Here is a 17,500-nt window from a genome sequence, read left to right as displayed (position 1 = left end):
AGGGAGAGAGGACGCGAGAGAGAGAGAGAGAGGCGCGCGGGAGAGAGAGAGAGAGAGAGAGAGAGCGAGAGAGAGAGAGAGAGGCGAGAGAGAGAGCGCGAGAGAGAGAGAGCGCGAGAGAGAGGCGAGAGAGAGAGAGAGAGAGAGAGGCGCGCGAGAGAGAGAGAGAGAGGCGAGAGGCGGAGAGAGAGAGGCGAGGAGAGAGGCGCGAGGGAGAGAGGCGCGAGGAGAGAGGAGAGAGAGCGCGAGAGAGAGAGAGAGAGGCGAGAGAGGCGCGAGAGAGGCGCGAGGGAGAGAGGCGAGAGGGAGAGAGGCGGAAGGAGAGAGAGGCGAGAGGAGAGAGGCGGAAGGAGAGAGGCGCGTGAGGGAGAGGCGAGAGAGGGGGAGAGGCGCGCGAGAGGGGGAGAGGCGCGAAGAGAGAGAGGGAGAGAGAGGCGCGAGGGAGAAGAGGCAAGGAGAAGAGGCGCGAGAGAGAGAGAGGCGCGCGAGAGAGAGAGAGAGAGAGGAGAGAGAGAGGCGCGCGAGAGAGGAGAGAGAGGCGGAGAGAGAGGCGCGCGAGAGAGAGGAGAGAGAGAGGCGCGAGAGAGAGAGGCGCGAGAGAGAGGCGCGAGGGAGAGAGCGAGAGAGGGAGAGAGGGAGGGCGAGAGGCGAGAGAGAGACGCGCGAGAGAGAGGAGGCGCGCGAGAGAGAGAGAGAGAGAGAGAGAGAGAGAGAGGCGCGCGAGAGAGAGAGAGGCGCGAGAGAGAGAGAGAGAGCGCGCGAGAGAGAGAGAGGCGCGATGAGAGAGGAGAGAGAGCGCGAGAGAGAGGCGTGAGAGAGGCGCGAGAGAGGGCGAGAGAGCGCGCGAGAGGGGAAGAGGCGCGCGAGAGGGACAGGAGAGGGCGCGCGAGAGGGGAGAGGCGCGCGAGAGGGAGAGAGCGCGCGAGAGGGAGAGAGAGAGCGCGAGAGGGGGAGAGGGCGCGAGAGAGAGGAGGCGCGCGAGAGGGGAGAGGCGCGAGAGAGAGAGAGAGGCGCGAGAGAGAGAGGCGCGCGAGAGAGAGAGGCGCTCGAGAGGGGGGAGAGAGAGGCGCGAGAGAGAGAGAGAGGCGCGCGTCGAGAGAGAGAGGCGCGCGCGAGAGAGAGAGCGCGCGCGAGAGAGAGAGAGCGCGCGAGAGAGGGAGAGAGAGCGCGAGAGAGAGAGGCGCGCGCGAGAGAGAGAGGCGAGAGAGAGAGAGGCGCGCGAGAGAGAGAGAGAGAGAGAGAGAGAGAGAGAGAGAGAGAGAGAGAGAGAGAGAGAGAGAGAGAGAGAGAGAGAGAGAGAGAGAGAGAGAGAGAGAGAGAGAGAGAGAGCGAGCAGAGAGAGAGAGAGAGAGAGAGAGCGCGAGAGAGAGAGAGGCGCGAGAGAGAGAGAGGCGCGAGAGAGAGGAGGCGCGAGAGAGAGAGAGAGAGAGAGAGAGAGAGAGAGAGGCGAGAGAGAGGGAGAGAGAGAGGCGCGAGAGAGAGAGAGAGAGGCGCGAGAGAGAGAGGCGTGAGGGAGAGAGGCGCGAGGGAGAGAGGCGTGAGGGAGAGAGGCGTGAGGGAGAGAGGCGCGAGGGAGAGAGGCGTGAGGGAGAGAGGCGTGAAGGATAGAGGCGTGAAGGATAGAGGCGCGCGAGAGAGAGAGGCGCGCGAGAGAGAGAGGCGCGCGAGAGAGAGAGGCGCGCGAGAGAGAGAGGCGCGCGAGAGAGAGAGGCGCGCGGAGAGAGGCGCGAGAGAGAGAGGAGGCGAGAGGGGGAGAGAGGCGCGCGAGAGGAGAGAGGCGCGCGAGAGAGAGAGGAGAGAGAGAGAGGCGAGAGAGGGGAGAGAGGGAGAGAGAGAGAGAGAGAGAGAGGCCTGAGAGAGAGAGGCGGGCGGGAGAGAGAGACAGGGAGAGAGGCCTGAGAGAGAGAGGCGGGCGGGAGAGAGAGACAGGGAGAGAGGCGCGCGAAAGAGAGACAGAGGCGCGAGGGAGAAGAGGCGCGAGGGAGAAGAGGCGCGAGGTAGAGGCGCGAGGGAGAAGAGGCCCGCGAGAGAGAGGCGCGCGCGTGAGAGAGAGGGCGCGAGAGGCAGGAAGGAGAAAGAGGCGTGAGAAAGCGAGCGAGGCGCGCAAGAGGTGGACAGAGGCGTGAGGTAGAGAGGCGTGAGGGAGAGAGGCGTGAGGGAGAGAGACGCGCGAGAGAGAGAGGCACGGGAGAGAGATGCACGCGAGAGAGAGGCGCGCAAGAGAGAGGCGCGCAAGAGAGAGGCGCGCAAGAGAGAGAGAGAGAGAGGAGAGAGAGACGTGAGAGAGAGAGGCGAGAGAGAGAGAGAGGCGCGAGAGAAAGAGAGAGAGGCGTGAGAGAGAGAGGCGAGAGAGAGAGAGAGAGAGAGAGAGAGAGAGAGAGAGGCAGGGAGAGAGACAGAGGCGAGAGAAGAGGCGCGAGAGAGAGGCGCGAGAGAGAGGCGCGAGGGAGAAGAGGCGCGAGGGAGAAGAGGCGCGAGGGAGAAGAGCGCGAGGGAGAAGAGGCCCGCGAGAGAGAGGCGCGCGAGATGGGCGAGAGAGAGGCGCGCGAGATGTGGACAGAGGCGTGAGGGAGAGAGGCGTGAGGGAGAGAGGCGCCGCGCGAGAGAGAGAGGCACGGGAGAGAGATGCGAGAGAGGAGGCGAGAGAGAGAGGCGCGCGAGAGAGAGAGGGGAGAGAGAGGCGCGAGAGAGGGGAGAGAGGCGCGCGAGAGAGAGGAGGCGAGAGAGGGAGAGAGGCGCGCGAGAGGAGAGGAGGCGCGAGAGAGAGGCGCGCGAGAGGGGAGAGAGGCGCGCGAGAGGGGGAGAGAGGCGCGCGAGAGGGGGAGAGAGGCGCGCGAGAGGGGGGAGAGAGAGAGGCGCGCGCGAGAGGGGAGAGAGGCGCGCGAGAGAGGGAGAGAGAGGCGAGAGAGGGAGAGAGGCGCGCGAGAGAGGGAGAGAGGCGCGCAGAGAGGGAGAGAGAGGCGCGAGAGAGAGAGGCGCGAGGGAGAGAGGCCCGGAGAGAGGCGCGCGAGAGGGCGAGAGAGAGGCGCGCAGAGGAGAGAGAGGCGTGAGAGAGAGGCGCGCGCGAGAGAGAGAGAGGCGCGCGAGAGAGGGAGAGAGGCGCGCGAGAGAGAGAGAGAGAGCGCGCGCGAGAGGGAGAGAGGCGCGAGAGAGAGAGAGAGCGCGCGAGAGAGAGAGAGCGCGCGCGCGAGAGAGAGGCGCGCGCGAGAGAGAGAGAGAGAGAGAGAGAGCGCGCGAGAGAGAGAGAGGCGCGAGAGAGAGAGAGGCGCGCGCGAGAGAGAGGCGCGCGAGGCGAAGAGAGAGAGAGAGAGAGGCGCGCGCGAGAGAGAGAGAGCGCGCGAGAGAGAGCGCGAGAGAGAGAGAGGCGCGCGAGAGAGAGAGACGCGCTCGCGAGAGAGAGAGACGCGCGCACGAGAGAGAGAGAGAGCCTGAGAGAGAGAGGCGGGCGGGAGAGAGAGACAGGGAGAGAGGCGCGCGAAAGAGAGACAGAGGCGCGAGGGAGAAGAGGCGCGAGGGAGAAGAGGCGCGAGGGAGAAGAGGCGCGAGGGAGAAGAGGCCCGCGAGAGAGAGGCGCGCGAGATGGGCGAGAGAGAGGCGCGCGTGATGTGGACAGAGGCGTGAGGGAGAGAGGCGTGAGGGAGAGAGGCGCCGCGCGAGAGAGAGAGGCACGGGAGAGAGAGGCACGGGAGAGAGAGGAGCACGAGAGAGAGGAGCGCGAGAGAGGGAGAGAGGCGCGCGAGAGGGGGAGAGAGGCGCGCGAGAGGGGGAGAGAGGCGCGCGAGAGGGGAGAGAGAGGCGCGCGAGAGGGGGAGAGAGGCGCGCGAGAGGGGGGAGAGAGGCGCGCGAGAGGGGGAGAGAGGCGCGCGAGAGGGGGAGAGAGGCGTGCGAGAGGGGGAGAGAGGCGCGCGAGAGGGGGAGAGAGAGGCGCGCGAGAGAGAGAGAGAGGCGTGAGAGAGAGAGAGAGAGAGGCGTGAGAGAGAGGCGCGCGAGAGAGAGAGAGAGAGGCGTGAGAGAGAGAGGCGTGAGAGAGAGAGGCGCGAGAGAGAGAGAGACGCGCGCGCGCGAGAGAGAGACGCGCGCGCGCGCGCGAGAGAGAGAGACAGAGGCGCGAGGGAGAAGAGGCGCGAGGGAGAAGAGGCGCGAGGGAGAAGAGGCGCGAGGGAGAAGAGGCGCGAGGGAGAAGAGGCGCGAGGGAGAAGAGGCGCGAGGGAGAAGAGGCCCGCGAGAGAGAGGCGCGCGAGATGGGCGAGAGAGAGGCGCGCGTGATGTGGACAGAGGCGTGAGGGAGAGAGGCGTGAGGGAGAGAGGCGCCGCGCGAGAGAGAGAGGCACGGGAGAGAGATGCGCGCGAGAGGGGGAGAGAGGCGCGCGAGAGGGGAGAGAGGCGCGCGAGAGGGGGAGAGAGCGCGCGAGAGGGGGAGAGAGGCGCGCGAGAGGGGGAGAGAGGCGCGCGAGAGGGGGAGAGAGGCGCGCGAGAGGGGGAGAGAGGCGCGCGAGAGGGGGAGAGAGGCGCGCGAGAGGGGGAGAGAGGGGGCGCGAGATGGGGGAGAGAGCGCGCGAGAGGGGGAGAGAGGCGCGCGAGAGGGGCGCGCGAGAGAGGGGAGAGAGGGGAGAGGAGAGGGCGCGCGAGAGGGGGAGAGAGGCGCGCGAGAGGGGGAGAGAGGGGCGCGAGATGGGGGAGAGAGGGGCGCGAGATGGGGGAGAGAGGGACGCGAGATGAGGGGCGTGAGATGGGGGAGAGAGGGGCGTGAGATGGGGGAGAGAGGGGCGTGAGATGGGGGGAGAGATTGGCGTGAGATGGGGGAGAGATTGGCGTGAGATGGGGGAGAGATTGGCGTGAGATCGGGCGAGAGAGGCGTGAGATGGGGGAGGGGGTGGGGGAGAGAGGCGTGAGATGGGGGAGAGAGGGGCGTGAGATGGGGGAGAGAGTGGCGTGAGATGGGGGAGAGAGGGGCGTGAGATGGGGGGAGAGAGGCATAAAAGAGGGAGCGAGGGAGAGATGGGGGGAGGGAGAGAGGCATAGCCTTGCTATTGAGAAAGGCCACCGTAGGCAGACCTGGCTCCCAAGAGAAGACAGGCTATGTGCACACTGCCCACAAAATGAGGTGGAAAATGAGCTGCACTTCCTAACCTCCTGCCAAATGTATGACCATATTAGAGACACATATTTCCCTCAGATTACACAGACCCACAAAAAATTGGAAAACAAATCCAATGTTGTTAAACTCCCATTTCTACTGGAACTTTTGTGAGTGTACCGTTTACTTTTATTTTATTGTTTATTTCACTTTTGTTTACTATCTACTTCACTTGCTTTGGCAATGTTAACATGTGTTTCCCATGTCAATAAAACCCTTGAATTGAGAGAGGGGCATGCGAGTGGGGAGGGAGGGGCATGCGAGGGGCATGCGAGTGGGGAGGGAGTGGTATGCGAGTGGGGAGGGAGGGGCATGCGAGTGGGGAGGGAGGGGCATACGAGTGGGAGGGAGGGGCATGAGAGTGGGAGGGAGGGGCATGAGTGGGAGGGAGGGGCTTGAGTGAGGGGCATAAGAGAGGGAGAGAGGGGCATGAGAGAGAGGCATGAGGAGCTTGCGAGAGGGAGGGCGGGGCATGCGAGAGGGAGGGTGGGGCATGCGAGAGGGAGGGTGGGGCATGCGAGAGGGAGGGATGAGAGAGAGAGAGGCACGAGAGAGAGAGAGGCACGGGAGAGAGAGAGGCACGGGAGAGAGAGAGGCACGGGAGAGAGAGAGAGAGGCACGGGAGAGAGAGAGAGAGGCACGGGAGAGGGAGAAGGAGAGAGAGGCACGGGAGAGAGAGAGAGACACGGGAGAGAGAGAGAGAGAGAGAGAGAGAGAGAGAGAGAGAGAGAGAGAGAGAGAGAGATGCACGGGAGAGAGAGAGAGGCACGGGGGAGAGAGAGAGAGAGAGACGTGAGAGAGAGGCGTGAGAGCGCGAGAGAGAGAGGCGTGAGAGTGCGAGAGAGAGAGAGGCGTGAGAGTGCGAAAGAGAGAGGCGTGAGAGAGAGGCGTGAGAGAGATGCATGAGAGATGCGTGAGAGAGACCTGAGAGGTGTGAGAGAGACCTTAGAGGCGTGAGAGAGAGAGAGGCGTGAGAGCGAGATGGGCATGAGGCGAGGGAGAGGCGTGAGAGATACGCGTGAGAGGCGTGAGAGATACGCGGGAGAGGCGTGAGAGATACGCGGGAGAGGCGTGAGAGAGGCGTGAGAGATGCGCAAGAGAGAGAGGCATGAGAGCGCGAGAGAGAGAGGCGTGAGAAAGGCGCAAGAGAGAGAGAGGCGTGAGAGAGAGGCATGAGAGGCGTGAGAGATGCGCGTGAGAGATGCGCATGAGAGATGCGCGTGAGAGATGCGCGGGAGAGGCGTGAGAGATGCGCGAGAGAGACGAGAGAGAGACGAGAGAGAGGCGTGAGAGCGCGAGAGAGAGAGACGAGAGAGAGACGAGAGAGAGGCGTGAGAGCGCGAGAGAGAGAGGCGCGAGAGAGGCGTGAGAGAGAGGGGCATGAGAGAGAAAGAGGGGCATGAGAGGGAGTGAGGGGCATGAGAGAGAGAGCGAGAGAGAGAGAGAGAGAGAGAGAGAGAGAGAGAGAGAGAGAGAGAGGCATGAGTGAGAGAGAGAGAGAGGCATGAGCGAGAGAGGCATGAGCGAGAGAGAGAGAGAGAGGCATGAGGGAGAGAGAGAGAGGCATGAGGGAGAGAGAGAGAGCCATGAGGGAGAGAGAGAGAGGCATGAGGGAGAGAGAGAGAGCCATGAGGGAGAGAGAGAGAGAGAGAGGCATGAGGGAGAGAGAGAGAGGCATGAGGGAGAGAGAGAGAGGCATGAGCGAGAGAGAGAGAGAGGCATGAGGGAGAGAGAGAGAGGCATGAGGGAGAGAGAGAGAGAGAGGCATGAGGGAGAGAGAGAGAGGCATGAGGGAGAGAGAGAGAGGCATGAGCGAGAGAGAGAGAGAGGCATGAGGGAGAGAGAGAGAGGCATGAGGGAGAGAGAGAGAGGCATGAGGGAGAGAGAGAGAGCCATGAGAGCGAGAGAGAGAGGCGTGAGAGCACGAGAGAGAGAGGCGTGAGAGCGCGAGAGAGAGAGAGGCGTGAGAGCTCAGAGAGGCGTGAGAGAGAGGCGTGAGAGAGATGCATGAGAGAGGCGTGAGAGCGCGAGAGAGAGAGGCGTGAGAGCGCGAGAGAGAGAGGCGTGAGAGAGACATGAGAGGCGTGAGGCGAGGGAGAGGCGTGATAGATACCCGTGAGAGATGCGCGTGAGAGGCGTGAGAGAGGCGCAAGAGAGAGAGGTGGGAGAGCGCGAGAGAGAGAGGCGTGAGAGAGAGGCATGAGAGGCATGAGAGGCGTGAGAGCGAGACAGGCATGAGGCCAGGGAGAGGCGTGAGAGATGCGCGGGAGATGCGTGAGAGATGCGCGGGAGATGCGTGAGAGATGCGTGGGAGATGCGCGGGAGAGGTGTGAGAGATGTGTGAGAGATGCGCGGGAGATGCGGGAGATGCGTGAGAGATGCGCGGGAGAGGTGTGAGAGATGCGCGGGAGAGGCGTGAGAGATGTGTGAGAGATGTGCGGGAGAGGTGTGAGAGATGTGCGGGAGGGGCGTGAGAGATGCGCGGGAGAGAGAGTTGGAGGTGAAATTATTGAGGATAATGGAATTATATAAAAACATAAAGGAAAAAGGCATTTTTCATGGCTTTAGACCGCTGGAGGGAAATAGACTGGAATGATCGTTGCTGTCCCCCCCCCCCAAAGACCTCGCCAAAGCACAGCACGTCAGACAGTTAGGTTCATGCTGCTGATAGACTCTCAGGGGAGAAGTCTGTCGATACTGTGTTGTTCCGGTGTGCATTCACCTATAAAATTCCAGGCGCTGGTGGTTTAATCAGAAAATCTGCACCTGCTAAACAACATTATTTTCTAACAGTTTGTATAATGCCATTTGTCACGGTTGAAATGTGTATGCTGAAAAGGATTAGTCCAAGGCGGAGTTTGTGTTTGGATGAAGGGAGACGGATGACTTCTCTCCTGATGTAAGTGTTCGACTGGAATTGATTTGATTCTAGCTACTTTAAGTAGAATGAGAGAGAGTTTACACTGGTCATTCAGTAACATTGGATGGGATATTGAATACTCATATCAATGAACCAATCATATAACACACTAACACACCGGACTATTTTTTTCTCCTTGAGGACTCCAAGGGAAAAGTTATTTGCCAAATATTGATAATTCTGCACAAAACCCCCAATCTCGACAAGCCCACTGGGCTCAAGTTTGACCAGCCGATTTGATATTTGCATAATCTGCCCTACGGCCCGTCCTTTTCTGGTTCTACTATAGCCACATAGCATGATGGTCAGTTGTTAATTGCATACTATGTGCGTGTCAATGAGTATCTGTATGCAACCATGCATGGTTAATTTGTGTGTATATTGTGGTTTTGCCAGCTCAAAGCCGGAGAGACTGCAGCCATCATTGCCAGGGAGCTGTCAGAGCAAACCAAGAGTAACCTTCAGGCGGGGGACATCACCTACACAGTCAAAGCCATGGGTCAGCTTGTGGACCTACTCGACGTGCAGCTTAGGAACCTTACCCCTGGAGGCAAAGATAGCGCAGCCCGCAGCCTCAACAAGGTATGTGTCTGGGGAAAAGCAATGGCTGTGTGCCAATACTCATTAATGATTTCCTCTCCTCGTCTCCTTCCCTAGGTGACTACTGATCTTGACGGGTGAGAGCAACATAACCAGTGGGCTTTCCAGCCTTCTGCCTTGGTTATCCACATTGCTCAGATCAGTGGTCACCAAGGACACAAGATGAAGGAAGGAGGATATACACGAGAATGCATTCATAGGTCGAAGAAAGAACTGACTTCACTCAACTTTCTCAACCTGTAGTTAGCACGTGTTTCCTTCCTCTGAAACTTGTATTTCCCAAACCAGCCTGACAAGGCCTTCACACCAGGCAAACCTGAACAGTAGGCATTGTTTTAATGATCTGCGCTCCGGCCCCATACCGAATGATAACCTGCATTATTTCTCACGTGTAGCAGTCTGCTGCTGCTCAAGGAAAAGAACCAACAGGCAGCCAACTGTGTGTGTGGGGGGGGGGGGGGGTATTTTGAAGCCTTGCCTCGTAGGCTGTACTGCTTTACAACACCAAAGTCGGTTGTGGCAATCACTAATTATACCGGCAGACGCATGGATAGGATTATTCCAAACTTAGGCAGATTAAAAAATAAATAAGTCAATTACGGGGTTGTACGTCTAAAATGGTGCTCATGCCGCTTGTTTCCTTCGAGACAGAGGAAATGTATTAGATATTGCTGTTTGTCGCCTCAAACTAATGCAATTATTCCCCCGAATTCACAGTTGGGTACACCTAGGGCCACTCGGGCAAGGTGAGATAAAAATAATACATTATGTCTGTCGAAGCAGCCAACGGAAAAGCAAACATCGGTAAAATTCAAAATGTCAGCCGTTAATTTGTTTGAGCAGATTCACTTGTAGTGGAACACGAACACCTGTTTCCCAATAGCTTTTCTTCGCCGACTTCATTTCATTGCCGCATGCAGCCAGATGTCTCCTTTGAGGTTTTAGTGTTGCTCCCTCCACTGGAGTGCAGGACGATAATGATAGCCAACGGGCCGAGGAGAAGAACATGGCGTCTTGCACTTGTGGTCACCTCATCGACGGCTTTTACGAGGTAGACCTTTTGAAAATAAAAAAATGAAGAACAGGTCAAATTCAAGTAACGCTTTAGAGGAGAGTAACCTTTTCGTTTTGTTGCCGTCACATTATCCTGAAACTGAGGGCGATGAGCTGTGAATGTATTTCGAAACAAACAATAGCCTAGACTTGCGTCTTCTCTTAATGACGATACCCCTAAAAAGATACTAGTAAAAGCAGTGCAGCTCAAATGGGGAAGGAATGCTACATTTAGCTCTGATAAATACTCTTTAACTATCTAGTACATCAAGGAACTGCTAGATTCTCCCCTAGCACTCTCTCTGTACTATTCAAGGTTGTCCTCCATCCTTTCCCTTTAATCCATGGTGACATACTGTAGCAGCCTCTAGCACCGTGCTCCCTCCCTCCCATTTCTCTGTCTCGCGCGCGTGTGTTTACCTCGGAGCTCAATCATTTTTGACACAATCTGCTAAGAGCTAATGCAATGAAAGATTCCTTTGATAGCAAGCACAAAGTCTCTCTGCCGGCAGACAAAGAGCCGATTGAGTTGGTAAACGCCATGATACGTACCACTTTCATGACCGAAGGGCCATGTTGAAGGCGCTAACAGGACCACTTCCAGGAAAGTGGGCTGACTGTAATGCTAGAGTCCTCCTTTAGGAGGAAGACGGCAGTCACCGCAGACAATCAGGAGTGCATTAGCATTTCTTCAAAGCTACGCGCTAGGCTAGGCTAACAGAATTAGGTCACTGTTTATCTATTCTGTTCCCAGCCCAGTGTTACGCGTTAGACTAGGCTAACAGAATAGGTCTCTGTTTATGTATTCTGTTCCCAGCCCAGTGTTGCGCGCTAGGCTAACCGAATAGGCCTCTGTTTATGTATTCTGTTCCCAGCCCAGTGTTGCGCGCTAGGCTTACAGAATAGGCCTCTGTTTATGTATTCTGTTCCCAGCCCAGTGTTACGCGCTAGGCTAACAGAATACGCCTCTGTTTATGTAGTCTGTTCCCAGCCCAGTGTTGCGCGTTAGGCTAACAGAATTAGGTCTCTGTTTATGTATTCTGTTCCCAGCCCAGTGTTGCGTGCTAGGCTAGGCTAACAGAATAGGTCTCTGTTTATGTATTCAAATCAAATCAAATTGTATTTATATAGCCCTTCGTACATCAGCTGATATCTCAAAGTGCTGTACAGAAACCCAGCCTAAAACCCCAAACAGCAAGCAATGCAAGTGTAGAAGCACGGTGGCTAGGAAAAACTCCCTAGAAAGGCCAAAACCTAGGAAGAAACCCAGAGAGGAACCAGGCTATGTGGGGGAGGCCAGTCCTCTTCTGGCTGTGCCGGGTGGAGATTATAACAGAACATGGCCAAGATGTTCAAATGTTCATAAATTACCAGCATGGTCGAATAATAATAAGGCAGAACAGTTGAAACTGGAGCAGCAGCACAGTCAGGTGGACTGGGGACAGCAAGGAGTCATCATGTCAGGTAGTCCTGGGGCACGGTCCTAGGGCTCAGGTCCTCCGAGAGAGAGTAAGAAAGAGAGAATTAGAGAGAGCATATGTGGGGTGGCCAGTCCTCTTCTGGCTGTGCCGGGTGGAGATTATAACAGAACATGGCCAAGATGTTCAAATCTTCATAAATGACCAGCATGGTCGAATAATAGAAAGGCAGAACAGTTGAAACTAGAGCAGCAGCATGGCCAGGTGGACTGGGGACAGCAAGGAGTCATCATGTCAGGTAGTCCTGGGGCATGGTCCTAGGGCTCAGGTCCTCCGAGAGAGAGAAAGAAAGGAGAGAATTAGAGAACGAACACTTAGATTCACACAGGACACCGAATAGGACAGGGGAAGTACTCCAGATATAACAAACTGACCCTAGCCCCCCGACACAAACTACTGCAGCATAAATACTGGAGGCTGAGACAGGAGGGTTTAGGAGACACTGTGGCCCCATCCAAGGACACCCCCGGACAGGGCCAAACAGGAAGGATATAACCCCACCCACTTTGCCAAAGCACAGCCCCCACACCACTAGAGGGATATCTTCAACCATCAACTTACCATCCTGAGACAAGGCTGAGTATAGCCCACAAAGATCTCCGCCACGGCACAACCCAAGGGGGGGGGGGGGGGGGGCGCCAACCCAGACAGGATGACCACAACAGTGAATCAACCCACTCAGGTGACGCACCCCCTGCAGAGACGGCATGAGAGAGCCCCAGTAAGCCAGTGACTCAGCCCCTGTAATAGGGTTAGAGGCAGAGAATCCCAGTGGAAAGAGGGGGGAACTGGCCAGGCAGAGACAGCAAGGGCGGTCCGTTGCTCCAGAGCCTTTCCGTTCACCTTCCCACTCCTGGGCCAGACTACACTCAATCATATGACCCACTGAAGAGATGAGTCTTCAGTAAAGACTTAAAGGTTGAGACCTAGTTTGCGTCTCTGACATGGGTAGGCAGACCTTATTCTGTTCCCAGCCCAGTGTTGCGCGCTAGGCTTACAGAATAGGCCTCTGTTTATGTATTCTGTTCCCAGCCCAGTGTTGCACGTTAGGCTAGGCTAACAGAATTAGGTCTCTGTTTATGTATTCTGTTCCCAGCCCAGTGTTACGCGCTAGGCTAACAGAATACGCCTCTGTTTATGTATTCTATTCCTAGCCCAGTGTTGCACGTCAGGCTAGGCTAACAGAATTAGGTCTCTGTTTATGTATTCTGTTCCCAGCCCAGTGTTGCGTGTTAGGCTAAAAGAATTAGGTCTCTGTTTATGTATTCTGTTCCCAGCCCAGTGTTGCGGGTTAGGCTCGGCTAACAGAATCAGGTCTCTGTATATGTATTCTGTTCCCAGCCCAGTGTTGCGCGTTAGGCTAACAGAATTAGGTCTCTGTTTATGTATTCTGTTCCCAGCCCAGTGTTGCGCACTAGGCTTACAGAATAGGCCTCTGTTTATGTATTCTGTTCCCAGCCCAGTGTTACGCGCTAGGCTAACAGAATATGCCTCTGTTTATGTATTCTGTTTCCAGCCCAGTGTTGCGCGTTAGGCTAGGCTAACAGAATTAGGTCTCTGTTTATGTATTCTGTTCCCAGCCCAGTGTTACGCGCTAGGCTAACAGAGTATGCCTCTGTTTATGTATTCTGTTCCCAGCCCAGTGTTGCGCGTTAGGCTAGGCTAACAGAATTAGGTCGCTGTTTATGTATTCTGTTCCCAGCCCAGTGGTGCGCGTTAGGCTTACAGAATAGGCCTCTGTTTATGTATTCTGTTCCCAGCCCGGTGTTGCGCGTTAGGCTAGGCTAACAGAATCAGGTCTCTGTATATGTATTCTGTTCCCAGCCCAGTGTTGCGCGTTAGGCTTACAGAATCAGGTCTCTGTATATGTATTCTGTTCCCAGCCCAGTGTTGCGCGTTAGGCTAGGCTAACAGAATTAGGTCCCTGTATATGTATTCTGTTCCCAGCCCAGTGTTGCGCGTTAGGCTTACAGAATAGGCCTCTGTTTATGTATTCTGTTCCCAGCCCAGTGTTGCGCGTTAGGCTAGGCTAACAGAATTAGGTCTCTGTATATGTATTCTGTTCCCAGCCCAGTGTTGCGCGCTAGGCTAGGCTAACAGAATAGGCCTCTGTTTATGTATTCTGTTCCCAGCCCAGTGTTGCGCGCTAGGCTAACAGAATAGGTCTCTGTTTATGAATTCTATTCCCAGCCCGGTGTTGCACGCTAGGCTAACAGAATAGGCCTCTGTTTATGTATTCTGTTCCCAACCCAGTGTTACGCGCTAGGCTAACAGAATAGGCCTCTGTTTATGTATTCTTTTCCCAACCCAGTGTTACGCGCTAGGCTAACAGAATAGGTCTCTGTTTATATCTAGTGTTCTCCAACTCCAGGCAACTAGCAGACTTCCTTTATTTCAGATGGTATAATTCCAATTGGGGACACATGAGCGGTTATGTAGCCTAGCCAGGTGTTAGTTCTCCAGTGCTACTTTGAAAACTCAACCTACTGGATTGACCCGCTAACATCAGTCCCAGGTATGCCACATTTTAGGTTTAGCCCTACTCCTGCAGTGACTAGGTTTCCAGGTTAAATAGTTCCTCTTTAGTTCCTTTCTCTCCACGTACTCGCAGGAACAAGTGGTAACCTTGAAACTCCAACTTGAAAGCGGAGCTACGTCTCAGCCCCAATCCCCACTTGGACCGTGTGTCACGTTTCAGTGCTAATTAAGACTGATTCTTTGTGATGTTTTCTATGAGAGGGAATAATTAATGTGTATGCCGTTTTTTCACACAGTTTATATAAAACGAGAAAGTCTTAATGAGCCAAAGTCGAGAGGTGACATTTTGTTCAGCGTTTTTTCTTTTTTTACACAAATCAACTGTACTTGTTCGGGCTTGGACCATCTTGATTACTGTCCGGTAATATGGTCAAGTGCAGCAAAGAGAGACCTAGCAAAGCTGGAGCTGGCTCAAAACAGAGCAGCACGGCCTTAACTGCACATACACAACTAACCTACACAGCCTACATGGCAGTCTTTCCTGGTTGAGGGCTGACGTGAGATGAACTGCTTCTCTTCTAGTTTTTATGAGGGGTATTACTGTACTAAAATTCCAGATTATCTGCGTAATCAAATAACATTCAGCTCAGACACCCATACATACCCCACAAGACATGCCACCAGGGGTCTCTTCAGACACCCATACATACCCCACAAGACATGCCACCATGCCACCAGGAGTCTCTTCAGATACCCATACATACCCCACAAGACATGCCATCAGGGGTCTCTTCAGACACCCATACATACCCCACAAGACATGCCACCAGGAGTCTCTTCAGACACCCATACATACCCCACAAGACATGCCACCAGGGGCCTCTTCACAGACCCCAAGTCCAAAACAAATTCATGGCAACACAGAGTATCATACAGAGACATGGTCGCATTTTTTATGTTTATTTAGTTTATTTGATTTAACCTTTAACCAGGCAAGGCAACTCCCGTCTTCAATTACTCAAGCAAACAGCAAAATGACCTTATTTGTTTTTGTTTGTATGATTATATTTATTTGTTGTGTTTGTTTGTTTATTGTTGTGCATTTAATGTGACTGTCCTCGTGCATCAGTGTTTTGTTACTTGTCGTGTTTTTTGTGGACCCCAGGAAGAAGAGCTGCTGCCTCTGAAAAAGCTAATGGGGACCCATATAAACAAATCAAATGATGTGTTTCTTTTCTCTCCATCCACACTGTAAACCATGCTAATGGAAGTTGTATGTGTTTACCTTTTGCTAACTGTAACATGTTTTGGTGGTTTGCAGCTGCAGAAAAGAGAGCGCTCATGTAGGATTTACGTGCAGGTATTTTGACTCTTGTCTTTCACCCAGCATCCTCCTACCCAACCCATTGAAATGTTTCTGTTTTGGTGTAAGCATGATTGTGACTTGTTGTCGCACCCTAACGTCATGCTTTGTGCTAGTGATATTCCTGCCTGTGGAGGCATTTGTTGCTCAATGTTGGGTCTGCTAAGTAGACTTTGACCTCATGAAATTGTATTTAAAAAATTGGAGCCATTTATAACACTTAGTTAGGCTATGTTTTGGTCGGGAAGCAACTATTGCTAGTTAACGTTTTTGATCCACAGGTCAAATTTTGGCGTCCTCACTTTCTTACCCACATCCTGATGCCCTAATTCTAACGACAACCCCCAGCCCTGCAACCAATTCAACACTCCTTCCCAGCATGCTTTGCCTCTTAATGCTGTTTTCATACCTCTGTGTTGGTGTTGTGATGGCTTTTGAAGGAAGAAACTATATACATATGTAATGCATATGATGTGATAATAACATTGATTGCTCATGGATTTCACATGAACATTGGTTGCTCATGGATTTCACATGAACATTAGTTGCTCATGGATTTCACATGAACATTAGTTGCTCATGGATTTCACATGAACATTAGTTGCTCATGGATTTCACATGAACATTAGTTGCTCATGGATTTCACATGAACATTAGTTGCTCATGGATTTCACATGGATATTGGTTGCTCATGGATTTCACATGAACATTGGTTGCTCATGGATTTCACATGAACATTAGTTGCTCATGGATTTCACATGAATATTGGTTGCTCATGGATTTCACATGAACATTAGTTGCTCATGGATTTCACATGGATATTGGTTGCTCATGGATTTCACATGGATATTGGTTGCTCATGGATTTCACATGAACATTGGTTGCTCATGGATTTCACATGAACATTAGTTGCTCATGGATTTCACATGAACATTAGTTGCTCATGGATTTCACATGAACATTAGTTGCTCATGGATTTCACATGGACATTGGTTGGTCATGGAATTAACTTGGACATTGGTTGGTCATGGATTTCACATGGACATTGGTTGGTCATGGAATTCACTTGGACATTGGTTGGTCATGGAATTCACTTGGACATTGGTTGCTCATGGATTTCACATGGACATTGGTTGGTCATGGATTTCACATGGATATTGGTTGGTCATGGATTTCACATGGATATTGGTTGGTCATGGATTTCACATGGATATTGGTTGGTCATGGATTTCACATGGACATTGGTTGGTCATGGATTTCACATGGACATTGGTTGCTCATGGTTGGATAGGTTATGCTCTGGATATGCATGTTAAACAAGATACCATGTTTTTGCTTGAAGGAAATGTCAAGCTGGCGATACCAACGACATCTACTCAACACATTTGAGTTTTTTCTTTATTTTGAAAAGGCTCTCAGAGGATATAAAATGAACCATCTTTAATCATCTGTAGTCGTCCACAGCAATATTCTTGCTGACATCACCAGAGATGTGTGCCAACCATCACATGATGATGTAATGGTAGCATATATTCACAGCTGTGAAACGATTAGTACATTGTAATAACCTTCACTGGCTATGCAGTCGCTCAACACTACCATCAAGTAAGTTGACTCTTAAGATTTTTCATAGGACATCCAGGCATTTAAATCCCCCACCGACTTCCACGGTCAACAGCCGAAAGTGACCTCATTTAAACCTGGAGTCAACACCCACCCTCCACCAGAACTTCCCTGACAGGCAAGCCTCGTATAGGGGGGGGGACGACGACTCTTCCTGATGCATTATGCATGTGTGTACCAATTTGTAGGGACTATTTTTGAGCTCCAGTGTGGAGTTGATATCCAGGCTTGTCAGTAAAATGACATGAATATCGTCTCTGCCTTGAAAAGAGCTGCTGAATGAGTTGGCATGCACGCACGCACGCTTCCCCCCCACAGATGGTTCCTATAGGTTCCAGATGTTCTACGTATCTGTGGTGGCGTCACATCTGTTAGGCGACATGCATTGGTTGTTTCAAATCCTCCGAGTTGTGTCTGAAGTCACTTCAATATGTAATGGCGGTTTTATTGTGCGTTTTCCACCGGATGAAGTGTGTGTGTGTGTGTGTGTGTGTGTGTGTGTGTGTGTGTGTGTGTGTGTGTGTGTGTGTGTGTGTGTGTGTGTGTGTGTGTGTGTGTGTGTGTGTGTGTGTGTGTGTGTGTGTGTGTGTGTGTGTGACACAGCATATGGCTATGTATAAGTGTGTGTGTGTGTGACACAGCGTATGGCTATATATAAGTGTGTGTGTGTGTGTGTGTGTGTGTGTGTGTGTGTGTGTGTGTGTGTGTGTGTGTGTGTGTGTGTGTGTGTGTGTGTGTGTGTGTGTGTGTGTGTGTGTGTGTGTGTGTGTGTGTGTGTGACACAGCGTATGGCTATGTATAAGTGTGTGTGTGTGACACAGCGTATGGCTATGTATAAGTGTGTGTGT

At 53.5% G+C, this 17,500-nt stretch overlaps 1 protein-coding gene across 1 annotated transcript in view; it reads left to right on the top strand.

Moving 5' to 3' along the window:
• LOC124019209 (adhesion G protein-coupled receptor L3-like) overlaps positions 1–17,500 on the top strand; it is a 63,670-nt gene that overhangs the window by 13,274 nt on the left and 32,896 nt on the right. The window contains exons 3-4 of the mRNA XM_046334605.1: positions 8,454–8,639; positions 14,988–15,026. Coding sequence (XP_046190561.1) covers positions 8,454–8,639; positions 14,988–15,026 — 225 coding nt within the window. The remainder of the gene's footprint in view (positions 1–8,453; positions 8,640–14,987; positions 15,027–17,500) is intronic.

Source organism: Oncorhynchus gorbuscha, unplaced genomic scaffold (genome assembly GCF_021184085.1).
Source record: "Oncorhynchus gorbuscha isolate QuinsamMale2020 ecotype Even-year unplaced genomic scaffold, OgorEven_v1.0 Un_scaffold_79:::fragment_2:::debris, whole genome shotgun sequence".
Classification (NCBI taxonomy): domain Eukaryota; kingdom Metazoa; phylum Chordata; class Actinopteri; order Salmoniformes; family Salmonidae; genus Oncorhynchus; species Oncorhynchus gorbuscha.
This window is presented reverse-complemented; position numbering and strand designations above follow the sequence as displayed.